Source organism: Dreissena polymorpha, chromosome 13, assembly GCF_020536995.1.
Source record: "Dreissena polymorpha isolate Duluth1 chromosome 13, UMN_Dpol_1.0, whole genome shotgun sequence".
NCBI classification, from domain to species: domain Eukaryota; kingdom Metazoa; phylum Mollusca; class Bivalvia; order Myida; family Dreissenidae; genus Dreissena; species Dreissena polymorpha.
Genome location: NC_068367.1, coordinates 72,385,862 through 72,408,361, shown reverse-complemented (window position 1 = coordinate 72,408,361; position 22,500 = coordinate 72,385,862). Strand labels below are relative to the sequence as shown.

Here is a 22,500-nt window from a genome sequence, read left to right as displayed (position 1 = left end):
AAGCGTAGCTCACCCGTATATGCAAGACAGTATTGTGTTTCCTTTGACCCTTGGTAAAACATTTTAAATCTGAATTTTGAATCAGACCTTGAACAACGTGGTAAAATTTCGTATATCAATGTATCATGAATTAAATAAATACTTATGGTAATACTGTATACACATACTATTAATATCAATTATAATCATAATAAAAACAATATTTGTAGCGTCAATTCAAAAATATATAAATGCATCATCAATGTTCTTTGCTTTCTTCGTTTGTTGTTTTCAATGGTTGTAGTTGGCGACGCTTCTTCTGACACACTGGTCTCTAGTTCAATTATGCTTGACAGCGCTTTGCCTACTCTTATTTTACTTTATTTATAGTTGTCTTGTTCGTTGTCCTGTTCGATTTTTGCCTTTGTTATCGTCTTTGTTATCGCCTTGTCGCTGTTCATTTTTGTGTCCTTATTTTTTTTGCACAGTTTAGTTTCGGACATCCACGTCGAGGACTTTATTTTTTAAACGCAACATAGTTCCAAATTAAATAGATTATCACTAAATTTCATTTTCTTAATGTATTGAGTTTTGTTTTCGATGATAAATATTTGGACCTTCAAATAGAGTGACACGCCACCAATGTCAAAATGCTGTCCTCAATTACCTATTTAAGCGTCCTTTTAGATAAAAACGACATAGCAAGTGATGATCTATACAAGTTTACACATAATTTGTGTATATGTTTGCTACAATGATAAGGAAGAAATTCGCACGCTCTGACACTATTGCCTATGCTCAGGAATGCATGAACAACAGCCGGCGTATGCATTTTATACAAGGACACAATCGCTACTTGTAGCTGCCTCATTGAATAGGCAATATCATAATGTTTTACACAGTGCTGTGATAATACCAAATATCGCGTTTATTTTGGTCGTCTGTTAAATAATTATTTGTTTATGTATTTGCATAATGCAGTTCATGTTTATAAGTTAAAATGTTACATGCACAAATATTTGCTATTCAATTATAAGTTCCCGGTGACTACTGCATTCACGGTGAAAGGCACTGTGACAGTGTACCAGGAGTGGCCTACTGCAACGCTAAGACAAAGAAATGCGCATGCGCTGACACCTTTGAAGAAACAAACGGTGTCTGCTCGCAAATAGGTAGGTTAATAACATCACATAATGAAATTTTAAGTGTTAATATAGTCATAATTTGATATTGCTAAAAAATAAATTAAATTGCCTTTGTAAAAAATCTTCATATTACTTACCAAACATTGCTGAATGGTTATATTAAACACATAATACTCGTGTTATTAAATAATTATGTAATACCATGAAGAGGTTTGCCAATATCTTGTACCTACTCAAACTATTTTCGATATCATTCAGGATGTACAACGACGGAAGGAACAGAAAAATGTTCATCCATTTCTCTTGCGGAATGCCATGCCAATGTTTGCTCCTGTGCAAATAATGCAGAACTGAATACGACACAAGGGAAATGCGACATGAAGAGTATGTATCTTGCATCTATATATTTATGTATTATTTAATGATTTAATCATTTATTTATAGGCATTTGTTTAAATATAGCGATATGTTCACACTGCTGCATATATTTTCCGGTTTTGTATGTCTTTTTGGCATTTGCCAAATCAGCCAATACATTGCGTGTTATCTTTTTGATGCATTGGTGTTTTTCTGGATTTATACAAATAACCCAATTAAAATAGCAATTATGCATAAAAGATATGCATTTCAGGAATCGGTAGTAATTGCACGACTGAAGACGATTGCAAACATGTCAGCGGTGCATTATGCGATGACCAAAGAACCAACACATGCGCATGTGATAGGCAGTTTACATTTAGTAAGGGCAAATGTGCACCTAAAGGTATGACATTGCTGTATTAATACATGTCGTCTATCTTCGGTAACCTTTGATTGCAATATGAACACGTGTAAATGATTAGGTCGTACCAAGTGATCATTGATGATTAATAAACACCTGTAAAAGTACTGAATCATCACCACGATGTGTCGTGCAATGGGTACCTGTTAAGATGTGTACCATACGACATTAGGTTTATAGCTGTAGCAACAAAACTGATACAAGCTTGTGTTTTGTTATGTGTGCCGTATATAACATTATAATTCATGGGGCGGTTTCAGGTCCAGGGGACTCATGCACACCAGGTGGTGACGACTGTGACAACATTCAAGGTGACGCTACCTGCAGCCTAAAGACAAAACAATGCAGATGCTACGATACACGTAAAGTGGTTGGAGGGAAATGTTCTACGATATGTAAGGAAATATAAATATATGCATGCACTTTACTTATTACAACGGACACATTTAAAACAATATAAAAGCTCAAAGAGGACCAAGAACTCAGCGAAAACAATCTTTCTGTAATGGTGGTTAAGGAGCAAGACATGAATCGTAAAACTACATATGTATAATAAACATTAATCAGTTTAACTAACAACACATAGCAAACGAAAGTCACCTAGGTATATATTGTTTCGTTTTGATCAAGGAATTCCAAGTTTCAACTGGTTACATTCACTATGCATGCACTTCAGAGAGGTTATAATAGCATACTATCATTCTATGTGTTTTTGTTTGTATAGCATTTTTTAATTATCGTTCGTCATTGCTATTCATTTTTTTAGCTTGTACATTTTCCGATCCTTCACCTTGCAAACATATTTCAAACGGTGAATGCAGGAATGGAATATGTACGTGTTCAATCGCAGCGGTACTCGATACAACAACGGGGGAATGCAAGAGCAGAGGTATGATGTAGTTAGTAGATATGCCATTCACGAGTTGCTGTCAATCTGTTGTGGGGGCAACCTCGATTATTTAAAATTAAACACTACTATGTTCATACGATGCATAATAATGGTTTGATTACCACTGTTATAGGTATCGGAGACACGTGCTATGTTGACGAAGCCTGTGCCTTTGTGAAAAATGCAAAATGTGACTCAGAAAGGAACATCTGCGTTTGTGACGACACCAGAAAGGTTGAAGGAAACGCCTGCGTTCCTAGAGGTAGACACTCAAATTCAAATATTGCGTTATAGCCTTATGGTTATTGTATCGTATTATTCGTGTTATTAAAAGTGTAAACACATTGTAAAAAAAGCAATAACTGTCTAATGATCGTAATTGAATGCTAGGAATTGAGCTTTTAAAATTGCATAATTATCTTTGACGAAAGTATAAATTGATTACACAGTGCCCGGGGATGATTGCAAACCGGGCTCAAATAATTGCCAACACATTCTCGGTGAAGTGTTTTGTGACGTTGTTACGAAAACGTGTTCTTGTGCAAGCACACATAGAGCTTCAAATGACGCGTGTGTACAAAAACGTAGGTACACTATTTAAATCGTTCAGAGCAGCTAAATTTTCTTTTCTTTTACTGCGTGAAGTATGCATAAAACATGTACTACTATTTACGTTTTAAATTACTAGACATTAATAGTGAGCATTTAATATTTACCACATTATATAACCAACGTCATTTATTAATTTTCTGTACGTGTATTTTGACTCAGGCTGCACTGACGACCTTGGTTGTGGTGGAATAGCAAATGTGAAATGCATCAATAAAGCATGCACGTGCTCGGTAACATCAGAGCTTAACAGAATAAATGGCTTGTGTGAAAACAAAGGTAACGCTTCTCTCTTTATTTGATTTTGTTTACAAAGGTTCCATTCACGTTCTTACTTCGTTCTCTTATTCCATATAGGAATTTTTTTGTTATATTTATCAAAAAATTATATGGAAATGAAATGTCTATAAACAAATAACGAGTAACAAATATGCGTTAGCTGAAATAGATTGCATATTACAATGCTGTTTGCAACGAGTTAACAGCTGAACACAACAAAATGCATGTATGCCTTACTCCGGTTAATGTATGCGCTTTGTAAATTTAGATATGTTTGGAGTTCTATTAAATATGTATTGTTTATTCGATTACAACAGGACTCGGGAGTTCTTGTCTCACCGATGCCGAATGTGGGCTGGTCAAGGGTGCGATTTGTGATATTGCCAAACCAAGAGTTTGCGTTTGTGGCGAAAAGTATAATATGAACAATGCTAAGTGTACACTAAAGAGTACGTTTTGTGTCTCCTGTTCAATGTCATTTAAATTGTATTTGTATTGCTTTAGGAATGTTAATGGGTAAACTGTAATTGTAAAAGTACTTTGTTGTCGTTGAAACTTTTTTTCAGAACCAGGAGTACTATATCTTAACAGAGTTGGCATTTTCGTTGCTCAGTATATTGAACATAACGAACACTTTGCGATTTTCCGATGTGACTACAGTATAGATCATGGTTTCTATTACAAGATCAAATGGTATGCAGACACATTTTTGTATTCATTAAGTGTTCCCTTAGATTGACTTTGAAGAATATTATTGTATGATAAATGTAAGTGAAATTCGACGTATATAAACGTTATTAAACCTATTTGATAACCCCAAACAACACAACTTTGCTTTACATTATTAAATCAAATATGTTTACTTAAACTGAAAAGGTATGTGCAAGGCGAAGAGATTTATTCTACCGATATAGTAGACTCGTCCAAAGCATCAGAAGCGTCAGTATTAAATGACGTCAAACTCTACGAGTTAAACGCTACGGTATTTCAGTTTGACTCAAAGGTAAATACACATGTGTATTTGACCTATCATAGAGACTTAAGAATGTTTGATAACAATAAGTGTACCCATGAAAAGTAATATTTCGTGAGAGTTTAAAACTGATGTTTTATCTTCAACTAATGATATAATAATGTAGTGTTTTAAGGGTATTTTAATATTTGTAAGGCATGTTTCAATTTATTCTCATCGTACATGTCATAAAATTAGATGATTGCACGTTAAATTATTGATCTCATTTTGCGTGCAATATTTTATTGCAATTATTGTATTTGTGTTTAATACGTGATCAATACTTCCAGTTGCATTGTCGAGTAATAGCCTACAACGATAGTGGTGCATTTGAATTAAAGACAGTAGAAAGCAACGAATTTACACCAATGACAGTGAGTATATTTCGTTTGATCGATTGCGAGCCCTCATAATTCGTGTTAGTATGTATCAGCTGTATAAATGAGAAATGTTCCTAATGTTTACAATGTATCCTAGGTTTGCAATGAGTTATTGAACAAACCTGAAGTTGTCGTAGAATGGTACATTTAAAACCTACCCGAAACAAATAGTGAAATTGTTGCGCGGGAATGATCTTTCATTTAGTCGAACATACATCATCTGTGTTCATAAGATTGCATGTTTTACTGGAAATTGTTTCAGACATAAAACTAGTTTGTACTTGTTTTTTCGAAAATGATGTCACTGATAACACATTTAAATGTACAATAGTATATTTAATGATTGCAGATTTCAGCTACATCCCTTACATTTCCGCGAGGACAAAGTGCGTCATTTACTGTAACACTCTACGTTCCGTTTGGTTGTGGTACACACTCTGGAAATTGTCGACTTCAGTACCTTGTACATGACCAGTCGGATTCCTACGATTGCATGGGTTCGACCATAGCAGTGTTGCATAGCGATACCTGCGGAGGCAGAATAACAGGATCAACCAAAAATGACATGGAAACGTTTGTCTTAACGAAACATGAAACAACTATAACAATTGTCGCAAAAAACAATAACAAATATGACTTAACAAGAGATTTTCAATTAACACTTCAAACATACTCGGATGATAATCAAAAGAAGCTATGGCAAGGGTTTGCAACCACAATTGAAGTAAATCCTTACACTATTTTTTAAATTAAATAAAAATGTTTTTGCTTTGAATGTTAATTTCGCGAGAATAACGAAACATGTATTTTGTTTGCTTATTAATACGACTGTTTATGAGTTCTTACTAGAATAATGCCAGCATGATCGACACTTGCAACTATAACACGAGGAAACGTCCGATATGTATGTTTAATGCATGTGAAGGTATTTTATGTTTTATAAGTACGTTGTTTGTAGGTACATGTAACTGATGGCAATTCGATTCATAACAGCCCTTGTTATTCTCATGTTGATCCGCATATGGGAACTTTTGACGGACGGTATGTATATGTTTGTTCGTATATATCTTGTTAGCTACTGAAGATTCTTCGTAAGTTAGTCTTTTGGTGGTGTAGGTTTTTAAACTTGTTTCTTCCAGGCTTATAAATTTCAACCAATTAAGACAAGAAAGGTGTGATGAGCATGAAATAATCACTAGAAGAAGAATCATAAAAGCTTTCTTCAATGGATCAAGCGCTCATTACAATATTTAGATTCATATACTTTAGATATCATATTTTAAGAACCAATTGAGAGTCTATTTGCATTACTTAATTAATCTTGGTTTATGTACATTCGTAGTCTCTAATATTTTACCATATATTTAAATGTTTTGTTCAGCTCGTACGAAAACCAAAATTCCGGCGAATTCATCCTTGTCCGTCACAAGAAATACCCCATTGAAGTAAGATATTTTACGTTAATATGCATAATATATGTGTTTCACTTTATCAATTCATTAGTAGTCACTTGTCGAATTTACAGAAAAATAAAACAATAAACATTTGCCTAATGCATACAATAAACAGAATGGTTAAACAATGCTATTTATGTTTGCATTTTTCTTCTAAAAATGTGTAATGATAACATAAACCCACTGACAAAAATATTTCAAGGTCGACATGATAACTCAGCCTTGTTCCACTTGGGGTCTAATACCAACATGTGCTTGCGCCGTAAACGTTAAAGCTGGCGGTGATATATTCACCATAAACCATTGCAGCGGACACCTAACAAAGTATCTATCCAATAAGGATGAAGCACTGAAAGTGTACCGGGAAAGTTCTTCGGAATATAAGGTGCCTGTCAAGCGATAAATACTAGTGTTCTGAAATCGTGGTCAGACCTAGCTTAGGACTTTGTGACGTAATACTGTAGTACACGTTCGTTTCTGAGAACAATTTATTCATTCTTTGTACATGTTTAATATCACGTTTTACATATGTTAAGAATGTAATTTAAATGGCATGCACCCTTTTTTAAGACAGCACCTGCATATTAAAAGGTATGTTGACCGAACCTTAGGAAGCTCTTCATTTTGTGTTGATATAATATGTTCCTGGCCTTATATTTATCAATGTGTATTTGTGAATTGTATAACTTATAAACAAATCTGAATTATATATCATTATATTTCCATACTAGATCATCCTCCCAACCGGGATGTCTGTGAACATATACTTGATGACATGGGGTAACTACGTGATGAATGTTGACATCTATCCGTCACCACATGACTTCAATCAGGTTGAAGGATTGTGTGGAAATTATAACGGCAATCCAGACGATGATTTTATTATGCGAGACAGTGGCACTTTGTGGACACCAAGTTTTGATAACTCTGACAGGGTCTGGTATTGGGCTGTGTACCCGGATGAATTCTCTTTCTCGTGGGAGTAAGTTCCCTTGTTACACTATTAAAATGCGCATATATTTAATTTGCGGGAAATGTTTTTTTTGTCCTATTGTATATTTGTGTCACCATTAAGGTAAACATATGCGCGATTCGGTGTAGTATATATTTATTATTGTCTTCAGGGGAAGTGATTTATATTTCAAGCGTCTTTGTACATGTGATGGAATACTTTCTGTTTCAAGCCTTACACACAAATGGAAAGAGAGCTTGCTTAACCCGGCTGTTTACGAGAATACGTTGCCTTGGAATCGGGATCAAACGTTTTGTATTTGTCCTGGTTTATCAGCAAACAACTTTCAGTCCGTCTGCTCCAAGCACGAGGACGATTCTTGTAAAACTCCAGTTTTTAGACGTGGCAAACTGATAACTGGTACCCTTCTTGTATCCAGAGATAAGAGAGGTGCGGTTAGTAAACTTAAGAAACACAGAGTTGAAGATCATGTGAAGCAGCGACTCCATACAATGACAAACTCCTGGAAAAATAAGGTTCTTCAAATACGCAACAAGGTATTATGGTTTCTACTTCAGATTTAACTTGTTTTGGTGTAAATTTTCTTTCGGAATTTTAATTCAAGTTTCATAATGGACCTTCCAAACCATTTGTAATCAAGGTTATGCAAATGTTTTTATTAAACAATTTAATAGCGAGAGTCTACGTCAGCTCCTGGTAATATGAGCGCCGAAGAGGCACGTGCGTATTGTGACGAAGCATTCCTAAACTGTGCGAGTGTTCAGGCTGCAAAGGATCAGATTGATACGGACCTTAATAAAACCCTAGAAGACTGTGCATTTGACATGGTGGTACGGAAGTTTATATTTAAATAACCTTTAATTTAGTATAAACCTATGTATTTTAGCTCGATTGCATCGAAAGCCTAAGGCTAATATAAACTTTTTCGAGTCCGTTTTCTAGGCCTAGAACCAGTACTTGGTGTCTTTGCGGGAGATCTAAAGAACGCTTCCACGAAATCGAACCCGTGACTTTCCGGTCGCTAGGCGGACATCATATCCATTTCACCACGGCGACCTTACCTGTTATTTGTATTGAGTATTGTGGCTAAAAAGGGTTATTATTTCCGATAATAAAGGACACAAAATACGACAAAAAGTGTTTTGTTTAATATCTTTAAAATTACACTGCAAAGGGTTTTGTTTGTAGCATTTAAGCACTTTTCAAACCTCGTCTTTACTTTGTAAATAGTCTTAAATATCGTTTAATGAATTTTTTTAGATGACAGGAAATTCACAGTGGGTAACTGCTCATTGCGATGCACAGACTCAGGCAATACAAATGAAAATTCAGAAAAATGAGACTATTGCTGAAGTGTTTCCAGAAATAGTCTCAATCGTGAAGGATAGCTCTTGTCCGTCTAATTGTAGCAGTAACGGACATTGCGTGGAAGGTTTAAGTCTATTTTCAAAAAACTTAATTGCAACCTTAATGTATTGGTTATAATATACATAAAAAACATAATAAAATTATTACATTTTAAACTATTATTTTTCAGGTGAATGCCACTGCTTTGAAGGTTATGGGACGGACCTCTGCTTTATTCAGCTCTCAACACCACCTCAGCTGCAAGAACTTGGCAACAATGGGACCTGTGATATAGGAAAAGGAGATCTTTGTGACTGCATCCCAATAGTTGGCGACGGCTTTGTCGAGAACGCTACTTGCAACGTGATCATATATGAGGCATGTTATATACATATATGTTCTCAAATTTGACAGTAGAGTTTGTAACATTTAAAATGTAAGTGTTTTTACTTGCAACGTAATATTTTATATCAATGTTGATGTATTTTCAGACAAATGAAAATAATGTCTTCATAATGTCACAGGCGTTAAACCTTTCATGCGTATTCAACGACATTAACGAAGTATGCGCACCAGTGCAGGATGTCAAGCAACGTCGAAAGAGGTCGACAAAAACAATCCTGGCAACCATGTATCATATTTCCGTTAGTAATGATGCAGTGAACTTTTGCAGTCCGTCTAAAGTTGTTGTTTTGGATGGCACCTGTCAAGACTTTTTTGAAGATTCTACTGGAAACACAGTCATGATTTTGAAACCGGGTTACTGTTATATTGAGGGCAGATGTGTTGGTGAAGGAACGCCTGGAGATGATTTATGTATGGAATGCAAGCCTTCGTTCTCTACATTTGAGTGGACAAACGGTAAGAATGAATTTATTATTTGCCAGTTAGGGTGTAACTTCATTGTAATAAGAAAACTTTGGGATTATGCTTACACACCAGCTGCATCAATATGCTTACACAACCGTTTTAGACATAACTACGCGTATAATATTTTCCATTATACAAATTGTAAGTTCTTATATTCGCAAGCATGCAATGGAGGCAGTAAAGAAAAGAAACCAAGCATGACAGGCATCGCCATTGGTATTCCGGCCGGAGTATTGGTGCTCGTTGGAGTAATACTGGTTTGTGTTCTGGTTGTGAAGAAGCAAAAGAAACACACTGCCGTCCAATCAAGGTATTACAATTACATGTATTTGTGTGCATTTTAGATTCAAAATACAACATTCGAAATATATGATCTTATCGAAATTTGTGTTTTAAAGGCTAGTGTTTTACTTCAGAATAAAAAATGTCTCTTCAATTGTTTTGTAAATATTATTTGAAAATTAATTCACTGCTGTAAATAAATGTACAGCTTTAAATTTCATTTTATCGTGCACATTACATACTCTTATATCGTCGTTCGTTTTATACTTAAGACATATATTGTATGTTGTGTTTAAAGTTTAATAATAAACTCATCAGTTTTGGTACTGCATCAAATTAGCATCTTTTCACAGTTCATCCGTTTACAAAGGTCGGCGGCATAATAATTAATCATAACGCTTAGATCTATAGATTAACCATACGTGTTTTAAACAAACTCGATTGTTCATATTAAATTAGATCAAACCATTTTAAAGTGATAACTATGAACCTAGATTATGCCGGCATTATATAATCAAGTATCGTTTAGATAATTTTATTGCATTCATGATTGTGTTTGTCACATTATTACTTGTGTTAAGAATCTAAAATGTTTGTCAAAACATTTCACGACTGTCATTATAATATAACTCGCTTAACATACACTATTAAAATGTTTGTTGAATCGCAAAATCGATCAATTTATCAATTAATAACATGTTTACAAGCTGCATATTATATAAATACTGTGTCATTCACCCAGGACTGACAATACACTTTATTTGTTTTTGTTTGCTATTAGGAATGTTTAGGATTGTATGTTTTTGTGTTTGCATATTGAGCACACTCTAGATGGAAAATGTGCTTAGCAAATTACAATTTACCAAGTCCATTCATTGTGCTCACACAATTCTTAGAGCTTATAGTGGTATACCAGATTTTGCAAATAGTTTAGTTTCCTTTTAAAATTAGCCTTTTTTTCTAATTTAAATAGTGAATGTCTTAAAATTGTACAAATAATATCATTTATATAACAGCACATTGTTTTTATGTCAATTTGCTTCCTGCAAACCAAACATGAATTTTAGATAATACATAAATTCATTTAAACACAGTAATATTTATTTTGATTATATCCTGATATGAATCATTTTGCGACCATAATCGCAATTGTAAAAACAACTTGAAGAATAAAATGAAATATATTGATATTAAACATATTCAATGAAACAATATTAGTGCTTCTTTTGTCTAATCGTTCTTCTGAAGTCTTTAAGAAATGATTAAATAATTCAGCTTAATAACGTGAACATATGATTGTGTTATACAAACATTGCTTTTCATTGACCGTTCCAAGGCGGTGACCCCAGCTTTATTCTTATACGTGTGTATGTTGTTTTGTTTTGTGCTGTTTCGTATTGTTTTGTCAATCGGTCACTTTGATTACCAAAATAAATGACCAACTAATTGTTTATAATTAGAATGCAATAGTGCTCCAGCAGCTGGAGTTAATCTTCTTAATATCGAACTCCATGCAATAGGTTGCATGTGATAATCTGTCGAGCCAAGTACTACATATAACCATGTTATTTATGGATTACGTAACTTATTGTATAAGAGTAACACGGAATGATCTTTTCCAACAGGATTGGTGTCGGCCTTTATGATTATTCTGCTTCCAACAAGATGTTTCCGCTGCGTATAGACCCTGGTATTTTTACAACAAAATTTGTTGATGACGATGGATTCGTATTTGGATTGCCGGGACAGAAGGAGAGCAATCCTATCGTGCGCTTCAATGTCTACGACCCAGTACCTGAACGACCAGTATCTGCCCTTTCGAACTCCATGATGCACATGTCTAACACAGCTGAAACGAATACCGTGATTGAACGACCAGTATCAGCCCTGTCGAACCCTACGATGCACAGGTCAGACACAGCTGAAACGATTACCGTGATTGAACGACCAGTATCAGCCCTGTTGAACCCAACGATGCACAGGTCAGACACAGCTGAAACAATAACCGTGATTGAACGACCAGTATCTGCCCTTTCGAATACAACGATGAACAGGTCAGACACAGCTGAAACGAATACCGTGATTGAACGACCAGTATCTGCCCTGTCGAACCCCACGATGCACAGGTCAGACACAGCTGAAACGATTACCGTGATTGAACGACCAGTATCAGCCCTGTTGAACCCCACGATGCACAGGTCAGACACAGCTGAAACAATTGCCGTGATTGAACGACCAGTATCTGCCCTTTCGAACCCCACGATGAACAGGTCAGACACAGCTGAAACGAATACCGTGATTGAACGACCAGTATCTGCCCTGTCAAACCCCACGATGCACAGGTCAGACACAGCTGAAACGATTACCGTGAATGTACGACCAGGGACCGCTTGGTCGAACGCCATGATTCAGATGGATGACTTATTACAATAGAAGTACAAACAATACATATAAGCTATGACCAACTGCAGACACCACGCGCACACTAATTTTATTCTAAATGAGGTTTTATTTTGCAGACATGTAACACATGTATTAAATAAATTTTGTTCCATGAATAGTAATGGAAAACACTACGTGTTTTATATTGCAATTATATAGTCTAAAATATATAACTATTTATTGTATTCGATAAAATAACACTCAAGAAATCATTTCATGTTTAAGAACTATACATTTAATTACTTTTTCGTTAGTTTTGTGTGTTTTTGTTGCATAAATTATCGTCTAACTTAACACCTATATCTAAACAGGTTTTATTCTCGTATACGTAGGCATGTACGTTAAGTGTGACATTTTGTATTTGTTATACTGTGAAACCATTATTAATCGTCAGGCATTAATTTTCATAAATTTCGTCAGTCGACCGATCGGCGAATTTAAGATCCTAACGAACAATCATGCTCTATGTTTGAACAAAAACAAACACTAAGTTGAACAATATTTTTAAACTTTACTGTAGACATTAGGCATTAAATTCCAACATAATCCATGCACACATTCACTGCTGTTTCGTAATCAAGATTAATCCGGTTTTGACACAAAGGGATGTTGATTACACAAGGTACTTAACTGACACGTTACACTTCTTTAAAACGCATGTGCAGTACATCTGTATCGAATTCGTTGACTTCGTTTATGTAGAATGGTAATGAATTAGCGCTAAGTGTTTATAACTTCATTACCCATTAGGTGCATTGTGATTTTCAGGAGTGTTGCATATTAGCCATCACGCAGTAAATGCCGATGAAAGACAATAATTTAAAACCAAATGAAAAGATGACGATGTGTGATCAACATGCGTATTTATCACAAATTAATAAAGAATATTTTAATTGCTATTTGTTGTTTGATTGTTTGCGTTTAACCACACTTATTACTATTTTATATGTATCAATGTATTTATTTTTAAATTATTGACATTATTGATTTATATACCGGTAGTTTACTTTTTAAGAACAAACACACACGTAGAGTTTATAATTTAAATGTTGATATCAGAATAAAAAAGCATTTTATTTGAAAAAAAAACTTAACAATCTGGAACCTCTTTCGTATAACACAAACAGTTTTTAAACGGTATTGACAGCATTTTAATAAAAATCATACCAACTAGAACACATACCCAAGAAAATAAACATAAGTGACTAGTTTGATTTGCTATTTGATAGAATAAGACTAATTGGCAATTGGCTTCGTTGTTACAAACACTCATTAACGGTTATTCGATCCCACTTGTCCGCTAATCATAACAATGAACGTGTGAATTGCATACATTAAGAGGGTCCATTACTGTCTCTTGATAACAAAAGACTAGTTAATTGGCATGTGACAAACAGGCCCACCTCTTGCAGTGATTCTCAAGTGTGTTCCCGCATTCGTACCACGATTTTTCGCAACTGCGATTGATCGCGAATATGTATTACATACAAATCTGATATTGACGGACGCATTTTAAAAAAATTCAAAATCAGAAATCGGTCAATTTAAGTGCTGACGAAATCGTCATTTTTATAAAAATGACGAAATTTTGTGCTGTCGAAAATAAATGGTTTCACAGTATTATTACTGAACTTTTTGGTTTATGGTTTATTTTTGTTTTTATTTGACTCCTGTGTTTTATATGTCTTGTGTTGTTCCTTTTGTGTTTTTGTTTTTTGAATTTGACTTTTGATCCGTTGTTAAAACAGTTTGGGTTATGAAACTTACATATCCGGATATCTCGCACACGTATTCACTTTATGTTTATAACGCTTCGGTATTCAAAGAACGCCTACATAATGTATGTAGCAGATTTGCTTACTAACATCTATGTTTTTAAAGGTTGCTGCTACTTGTTGTTTTTTTCTTGCGCTTTTTAAGTAATCAGAAATAAATACCTAACATATACGATTAGAGTTGTCGTATACTGCATCCGACTGCATACGTTTATCTTCGTAAAAATGTTGTTAATGGTGCGATACTGTTGAGTTCGAAAAAATTAGGTAATAATAAAAACAAAGAAAGGCAAACCGCATATGCTAAATACAGATATTCATGCTCGTATTTCTGTTTAAGCTGCACAAATGTAAACTAAAGGTTGAGTGAATGGCTATCTACGTAGATGATTGTTTGACAAATTAATTTATTAATTAATTGATTCATCTTCCAATTCTTTCTTACTGTTCTCATTTCAAACATGAAAATTTAATAGGTTTACATTTTGACTTATGATATCGTATGAATGAATCTGCATGAAGCAAAGGTAAAGGCCTAAGTCTATTGTACACAGACTAAATAGAGTATGTATACAGACTTAATTCGAAATGTAACCAACTGGCTTTCGTTGACGTCAAATAATATTCTTAATTTAGACATCTTTTTAACAGGAAAAAGTGTTACTCGATTTTTCATCTGCATATTTTATGCTTTGCTTATGTAAAGACAAAAAGCCCTTAACGAATTCTCAATGCTTATTTCGCGCGAAGCTACATTAATCTCAGTGGGTATCGGCTAGTTGAAATATGTTATGTGCTAGTTTAAACCTATTTACTTGAGCTCTATCACAAAAATGCCTACGCATATTTGAAACGCTCTCGAGTCCGTTTTCTTGGGACTTGAACCAGTACGTGGTATCCTTGGGGGAGATCTTAAGAACGCTTCCACAGATGGGATCGAACCCGTGACCTCCCGGTCGTAAGGCGGACACCATTTCCAATACGCAATGGCATGTTATGTGTTGGTTTCGAGGCACCTAAATTTGGACACGAATGAGTAATTATAATAGTATGTCCTATGCTCATCACAGCTATTTATTAAAACGTGTTGTTGTTGTTGTTATAAACACAGTTATAATATCGAGATTGTCGCGTGTAATTGCCATGGAGAAAAAACCTACCACTGTTTTAGTTTCAGTGCCAATGTCAGCATATTGCACCAAAATATGCAACGATAAAAAAAAAACATTATTAGGATTACTCGTTATGATTATGTCACGAACAGTTTAAGATATTATCTTTACACTAATTGCATATGTTAGCATAGGTGTGACAGGTTTAGTAATAAAGTAAAATGTGTACATTTAGTACATCTTTTATCATAGGTGTATATTTAGTACATCTTTTATCATAGGTGTGACATCTTTCGTAAATAAATATATATATATATGTGTGTGTGTGTGTGTGTGTGTGTGTGTGTGTGTGTGTGTATGTGTGTGTGTGTGTGTGTGTGTGTGTGTGTGTGTGTGTGTGTGTGTGTGTGTGTGTGTGTGTGTGTGTGTGTGTGTGTGTGTGTGTGTGTGTGTGTGTGTGTGTGTGTGTGTGTGTGTGTGTGTGTGTGTGTGTGTGTGTGTGTGTGTGTGTGTGTGTGTGTGTGTGTGTGTGTGTGTGTGTGTGTGTGTGTGTGTGTGTGTGTGTGTATTGAGTTGATTTGGTCACTCGTGGATAGTTCGAACTTGGAACGAAATAATTGGGTGAATTTCCGCATTTTGCCCCATTTTTGACTTTGTGAAGGCATAATCTGAACAGTCCGGTATCACTGTTAAATGGCCAACAAATCGATAGGGAAGTTAACCGCTACTATGAGTTCAATACAAATTATAATAGGAATAACCTCACTGGAAATTTAAAAATGTGTTTATATTTATTTTTATAAGAGCAAAATAACAGCCTTAATACAATATTTTCCATCGAAGCTTTCGATTATAAGTTAAGGTTCATGTAGAGGCTTCATTTTGAAAAATGTGGGACCCCTAGCATTGAACTCAAATTTGACTAAAGGAAGAGTGCCACATGGAAAATGTATACATATATGCTTTAAAGGATGTTTTTCCTTCAAACTGCTACCAATTTTGTACATCAACGTATCATACCATCCACAAAATCAATCAAAATACAAAGCGATTTTAACACTAAAATATACATTATTTTCAAAAATCTGAATCTTGTTTATTCCACGTATTTCGGCGGAAAATTATATAACTAGTGAATACTATCGACATTGACGAGGGCAAGTTACGCTTAAATAGTAAAAAAAGTTTACATATCTAGAAATATCAAAACTCGAACACATGTCATTTCATCACCATGGGGGCAGCCATTTTTAAATTAATAAAATAGAAAGAAACATGTTAAAAACTCACTCATCGCCTAAATGACATTCCAAGCGGTTGACGATGACAAATGAATTGGATTGTAATCTTTCCGTTGATGTTTGCAAACTGCACGATCAGACCTCATAAACACTCAAAAGAATAACTATGTAAGAAGCATTTCACCAATGTTTACAATCGTTGTCGAATCACACGACATATATTATTGCGCATAAAATAGTACGCTTACAGACTGATAGAAAGATCGATACGTAACTCCGTTCAATTCATCACGGTATACTATTCTATCGATAATATATAATAATACATCGCTTTAACAATCTTAAAGTAGAAATAATTCTTTTAAATGGAGTTTTTAATAACGAAAGTGAAAACAACGGAAGATGGATGGATATTCTGTGAGATGCACTTCGGCTCCAGAAAAACAATACAAATAAACTAAAAAAGACGTGTGGGGGACAATTTTCAGCTGGAAAATGTTTGTAATAAGGTAAGTGATGATATCTCTACGTGGTCATTTCTATTATTTAGTGCGATCTCTTGCTGATTAATGTTAACAGTTGTTTTCCTAGTTGCCACCCAACTGTCAAACTAAGTATGTGTTTTCTAAGGTATGTGTATACACATACCCGGTTTTCTCACCACTGCACGTGGTTTCGACCGATTTGTTTTGCACGTTTTTCTACGGATCACAGCGATGGCCACGCTTTCAAAATGGGTAGAAGGAATCGAAATATAGAATCAACCGTTTTGCCAATTTCTTTATATTCCTTTACAATTTTATATGTCGTCTGCAATCTATTTCGATTTGAGATGGTTTAAAATTTGCAATTTGGTTGAGAGGTAAATAACAAAATTGTTAAGCCTTTGAAATAGAATTGTGACTCTTATTATCCACCATACCTGGATTTTTAAAAAGTAGTTACGTTTAAGTTATCTTTAGAACTTTGTTTAGGATATTTATCCAAAAAAGGCAGTTGAATAAAAACTCATTTGTTGTTTTATGACAATAATTTTCTGTGAAATGTTGCTAACTTGACCTTGTATATGTATATAGCTTTGTATTTATTCAACTTAAGGTAGTGCATATCCTTCCTAACTTTAGATTGATATTTTGTAAATTAGTGTAAAAATGTATTGGTTTTAAACCAAAATATGAATAAAGCACACAAATATTGACTGTCAAAAATGTGTTTATGTTATTCTATCCGTCTTTAGCTTTAAAATGATATATAGTTTGACCATATTGTACCACATTCAATGAAGAAAAACCAAAACGAAGTTTTAATGAATTTTATCCCCCCCATGAACCTTAATTAATCTTTCACAAATATATCGGTATTATACGAATACAAGTTGAAAACGTCGTATTCGTTTAATTATGTTAAGTTTAGCTCGATTCCATCGAAAGCCTACCGTTATTAAACTACAACCGAGTTCGTTACCTGATTCAAACTAGGAGAAAATGTGAGGGCTTATAGATAGGAGGACGCCGCATTTTTTCTCTACATATACACCACCTCGACATTGTTTTTAAGGATGGGAATAAAGTTAGAGGGATAGTATTTTTGCAATAACCAATAAACAATGGATGTCTGTTATGTTGGGATAAAGGTATCGGTAGCAACTTTGAATTATCTTTAAAGATAACATGTCGACGAAAACACCAGAGTAACGTTATACAAAGGTTGTAACAATAAGTGTGTATGAATACCACGAAATATGTAGCGATTTTTACGTCGCTATTGTGAGATTAAAACATACAGATTTAGAATTTCGAATATATGTGTAGGGGTCAAGATAACGAGTACCTCTCCGACACCCCCCCCCGAACTCTTTAAATCCGCCTCTTGTCAATATAAAGTCGACTTATTTTAATGGCTGAAAACAAATTGTAGGCACTTAATATGAAATGTGATGGTATGAAAATCTTGGGCAAAGATAGTGACTATTGATCAGCAAGACGGACATCGTGAAAGAAAAAAACACAATCGTGTATGAAACATTTACACTGTAAATACTTCACACGTTTACGACTTGAGTTGTTCGCAGTACTGTTTAAAAACCCGCCGACGTCTCATTTCGTAGTATGTAGCAAATGTGGAAGTTCTTTATTGGCAAATTGTGTGTTCACAACTAGTAATCACTCGTCTACATGGGGTGTGGTACCACGGTTATGATACCTTAAACCCAAGGGCACAGGAATCGAACGCAAAGTGAAGGACATACTGATATTAAAATAAAATAATTATCAATACACTATTAAAATCGTTGATGTTACTCGTTGATCTTTCTATAAACAAGCTATCGTTGTATAAATAACCAATAAACAGCACAAGAAGAACCCGAGTACCGCCTTGTTAAAGTTAGTCCTATTATAAATTGAACTTTGTATTAGATTACTACGTTTCGGAGTATGGTTGGCGAATAAAATGTGTTCAGCGCTTTTATTCGTTACCATGTATCCATTTTGTTACTTTTTATCGCGTCAGAACATTTACTAGCAATTAACAGAGCGACCAATGACACAGTATTAAATGGGTCTCACTTACTTTATTGAAAAGATGACGTTTATACTACGATGGTTGAACGCAAGTGAGTAAAAATAGAGAATACTATGTTAGTGTGATTGTGAACTTTCATTTATCCCAGTAATGAAGAAAGGTTTACATGGCGAGGCTTGCCGACCCTTGTAAGCCTTTCTGAGACGAGTGGGATTAATTTAAGTACACAATCACACTTACATAGTTTTCTATTGATCCTACAATATTGTTTATATTGAATCTTATAATCTATTCCTGATGCAATCAAAATAGTAGTCTTTAGTTGTAAAAATAAAAGAAAAACACATTAAATTTACTGAATCTAACATTGCGTAGTAATATTTATTGTGATCATTCCCGTTTACGGAACTCGAAATAGTCCGTTAGAATTCCGCGCAAAAGAAGGGTAACGAGGCAAAATATCGCTATACGTCTCGATTCAATTTAAACAGCGTTCCAAATGTTACACACTCAAGTAAAATACAGACGGTTGTGTTCAAACTTAAATTTCTTGTTTCACCACTGTACCAAAACACAAATATGGCTGCCATTATGAAATTTTCCAAATATTAAGACACCTACGACTACGTGAAGCATGATTCAGCATTTATCCCCACCGATATTGTTAATTTTAGTCCATAAACAACTCTTCTTTTTTCACACTGTTTACTTACTGCCATACAAAAGTAAAACATCAACTGGTTATTGTTCTACTCACCGAAGTTGTGTAGAAAGTTAATAACCATGTTTATTTTCGTAAAGTTAAATTTGCTTCCACGACGAGTTAAAATTGTGGACACATTTCTTCGTCACCATCCATCTTATCCATAATAAAGCACTGGATATAAGCAGTCAATTCTTAGTGAATAGACATTCTTTGATCGACTGACAAAGAAACGACTTATACATCAAAGAAATTACCCTTTTAATTCAACACCGATTTCCTTCGAAAAGGTAAAGAACAATTCACTAACACTTTCTTAAATTCAATCCATCAATTGTTTAATAAAATATCGCGTTATTCGAGTAAATTCGACATTTTAACGAAATCTAAAATGCAGTCTCACCAGTTTCATTCCAGTTTTATATCCCAACACTGTTATTTACATTCATATTATTTTGGAATCGTTTGATGCTTAAAATTATTTAACTGTTAAATAAAACCCCTCCAAGTTCGAATAGATCTAGTTGTCTTAAATCCAAAGCGTCTAGCTAGTTTCGTCATTCAAATTACGTCACATGAAATACGTCATAAATGGCGTAATCAATTGAATGAAAATAAAAGTACGGAAAGCTGGTTCCTCATAAATTTTAGTGAATGACCAAAAAAGTTTGACTCTAAACCTGTGCTCATCTATAATTTAGTATAAAAGTAAGATATATATTATAGACGTTAATACACGGCTGAGCCGGGCCGGGCAGTGATTATCGCAAACGACCCTCGGGTTGTTATGCTCCCTGCGGGCTGATTATCAGATTATCACTGCCCGGCCCGGCTAAATAAATTTCCTCTAAATAATCAATCGTAAATGCACACATTCGTTAACTCGTTAAACGACTGCGTACCCAATAACATTAATGACGCAATCAGGGCGAAAGGCCAAAAAAGTAGCCCCTGTGTACATGTTCTAAAAATATCTGTGGGATAAACCCTATCTAAAGATCTGTGGAGAAAACCTTATCTTTTCTGTATGGGTCGTATTGTGTTCTATAAAATCATTTAGCTGTAGGATAACATTTATTGTATGTATTCGCTCGCTCCATATCTTCTGTTTGCCTTCCATTCATTCTGACACAGTCACTAATTTATTTATTTATTGTATAGCTCTTTTATGTACATTGTAATTAAAGAGTGTGTGATAAAGAATCACGTGCCATGTTTATGTTAGAAAAAATGTTGTACTTGATAACCATACATATTTAATTAGGACATATTATTAGCATAACGCGACAACTACGAACACACATGCGCATTATAAACACACGCAAACTTTGTATATCATGTGTATTTAAGAGGATAGGAGTTAGCTCGCTTAATTGACATTAATCGCAAGTGGTCTCGCTTCACAAATAATTTAAATTTAAAATGCTAGTCACAACAATCTCGTGTTTTATACAGACATTTCTGTGTTACACGCAATACAAAGCACGCTAATAAAGCAAATTCTATATCATGAGGAAAAGAAGATTTATTGTATTTATAAACATACATCATGATATCATACATGACTTGTTATTATCGCCTGCTTGTGCAATAACAAAACATAAGGTATTTGTATAGTCACTGTCTAAGTTCACACGGTCGTATTCATGGTGTTTCCATAAGTATAATCAACTACGGATATCGTCGTTCGATCGTGCATGCACGCTGGCAAGCATTTAGCGTCTCAAACCTGTTGTCGTTGCCAGCACACCCGCCGTAAACAAACTTCTTACAGACCCCGTTGTCGTAGAACCATCGTTCTAAACGCATACGGCAAGGCCCGGTTTCTGAGGGCAGATTGCAGACTACGCACTTCCGCTCGCATTCCTCCCGCGTCTGAAAGTTGTTCCGGTTCCCTCCGCAGCCGCCGTAGATGAATTCCTTGCACACGCCTTTCACATGGTACCAGTTCCGGAATGCGGCAAAACAGTTTCCGCTGTCCGGCTTCAGACTGCAAACTGGAACGTATATTTTAGGCCATTGATCAGACATTGTACTTCTTCAGTCGTCTGCATTAGCAGTTTCGACTTAAGCATTATTTAAAACTGTTTCCGGGTTAACGAAAGAGTAATATCTGATCTTTATATTCTCTGTCTTATTTCATCCAAGTCTGTGTAATTTTCTACATAGCTGAACTTTTCTATTTGCATTGAAGACTTATGAAGAAATAAAGGGTAAAAACATATGACATAACAATAATATTTAAAGAGACCAGCTTCACGTGAATGGTCTCACCAAACAATGCAAAACATGAAAAGCAACAAAGCACAATAATATTGGTGATATTTATGGTATTTGTACACACAAAACGTCAACAAGTATAATGTCAGAGTAACGCGTTGCTTCAATAACATCTATGATTATGACCAAACAATGTACACGTTACGTAAAACTAAATTACCTTTCACATTTGCCATTACATTGGACGCAATGCAGACGCAAAGAAGAAACACGGATACTGTTAAAGACATGGCTCCTACAAAAAGTCTCAATTTTAAAACAAAATATCTTAAATTTAAACAAAAGGCACTGTAAACCGTATAACAATTCATTTTTATTGTATGCTTTTGAAGCAATTTTTTTATTAAACTGACTGAAACTTAATTATTTCATTGATCAGACGCATGATATAAATGAGCAGAACAAAATTTAGTATTTAAAGAAC

General features: G+C 34.7%; 3 protein-coding genes across 3 annotated transcripts; 2 read left to right on the top strand and 1 right to left on the bottom strand.

Annotated features, from left to right (window-relative positions):
- Nucleotides 1-733: 733 nt before the first annotated feature.
- LOC127854764 (multiple epidermal growth factor-like domains protein 10) lies at nt 734-2,805 on the top strand. The gene is made up of 6 exons (XM_052389819.1): nt 734-803; nt 1,017-1,151; nt 1,383-1,508; nt 1,756-1,887; nt 2,166-2,300; nt 2,672-2,805. The coding sequence occupies exons 1-6, from the start codon at nt 734-736 to the stop codon at nt 2,803-2,805; spliced, it is 732 nt and encodes a 243-aa protein (XP_052245779.1).
- Nucleotides 2,806-4,576: 1,771 nt separating this feature from the next.
- On the top strand, nt 4,577-12,805 carry LOC127854763 (uncharacterized). Its single transcript, XM_052389818.1, has 15 exons — nt 4,577-4,685; nt 4,985-5,068; nt 5,424-5,798; nt 6,033-6,115; nt 6,456-6,519; nt 6,731-6,913; nt 7,260-7,510; nt 7,713-8,037; nt 8,176-8,331; nt 8,762-8,933; nt 9,039-9,226; nt 9,340-9,709; nt 9,881-10,028; nt 11,626-11,910; nt 12,055-12,805. Exons 2-15 carry the CDS (start codon nt 5,063-5,065, stop codon nt 12,431-12,433), a joined length of 2,985 nt encoding a protein of 994 aa, XP_052245778.1. The 5' UTR covers nt 4,577-4,685; nt 4,985-5,062; the 3' UTR covers nt 12,434-12,805.
- Nucleotides 12,806-21,370: 8,565 nt separating this feature from the next.
- Nucleotides 21,371-22,306, bottom strand: LOC127856106 (carboxypeptidase inhibitor SmCI-like). Its single transcript, XM_052392094.1, has 2 exons — nt 22,237-22,306; nt 21,371-21,793 (listed from the first exon to the last, which is right to left on the bottom strand). Exons 1-2 carry the CDS (start codon nt 22,304-22,306, stop codon nt 21,468-21,470), a joined length of 396 nt encoding a protein of 131 aa, XP_052248054.1. The 3' UTR covers nt 21,371-21,467.
- Between the last annotated feature and the right edge of the window lie 194 nt (nt 22,307-22,500).

Bases quoted from the DNA above. Each gene is read 5' to 3' on its own strand.
- LOC127856106 (XM_052392094.1), bottom strand. From the start codon at position 22,306: ATGTCTTTAACAGTATCCGTGTTTCTTCTTTGCGTCTGCATTGCGTCC. The intron at 21,794-22,236 runs GTAATTTAGTTT...TATACGTTCCAG, and splicing joins TGTAATGGCAAATGTGAAAG to TTTGCAGTCTGAAGCCGGAC.
- LOC127854763 (XM_052389818.1), top strand. The intron at 7,511-7,712 runs GTAAGTTCCCTT...TTCTGTTTCAAG, and splicing joins GAATTCTCTTTCTCGTGGGA to CCTTACACACAAATGGAAAG. The intron at 9,710-9,880 runs GTAAGAATGAAT...TATATTCGCAAG, and splicing joins TACATTTGAGTGGACAAACG to CATGCAATGGAGGCAGTAAA.
- LOC127854764 (XM_052389819.1), top strand. From the start codon at position 734: ATGATAAGGAAGAAATTCGCACGCTCTGACACTATTGCCTATGCTCAG. The intron at 1,509-1,755 runs GTATGTATCTTG...TATGCATTTCAG, and splicing joins AGGGAAATGCGACATGAAGA to GAATCGGTAGTAATTGCACG. The intron at 1,888-2,165 runs GTATGACATTGC...GGGCGGTTTCAG, and splicing joins GGGCAAATGTGCACCTAAAG to GTCCAGGGGACTCATGCACA.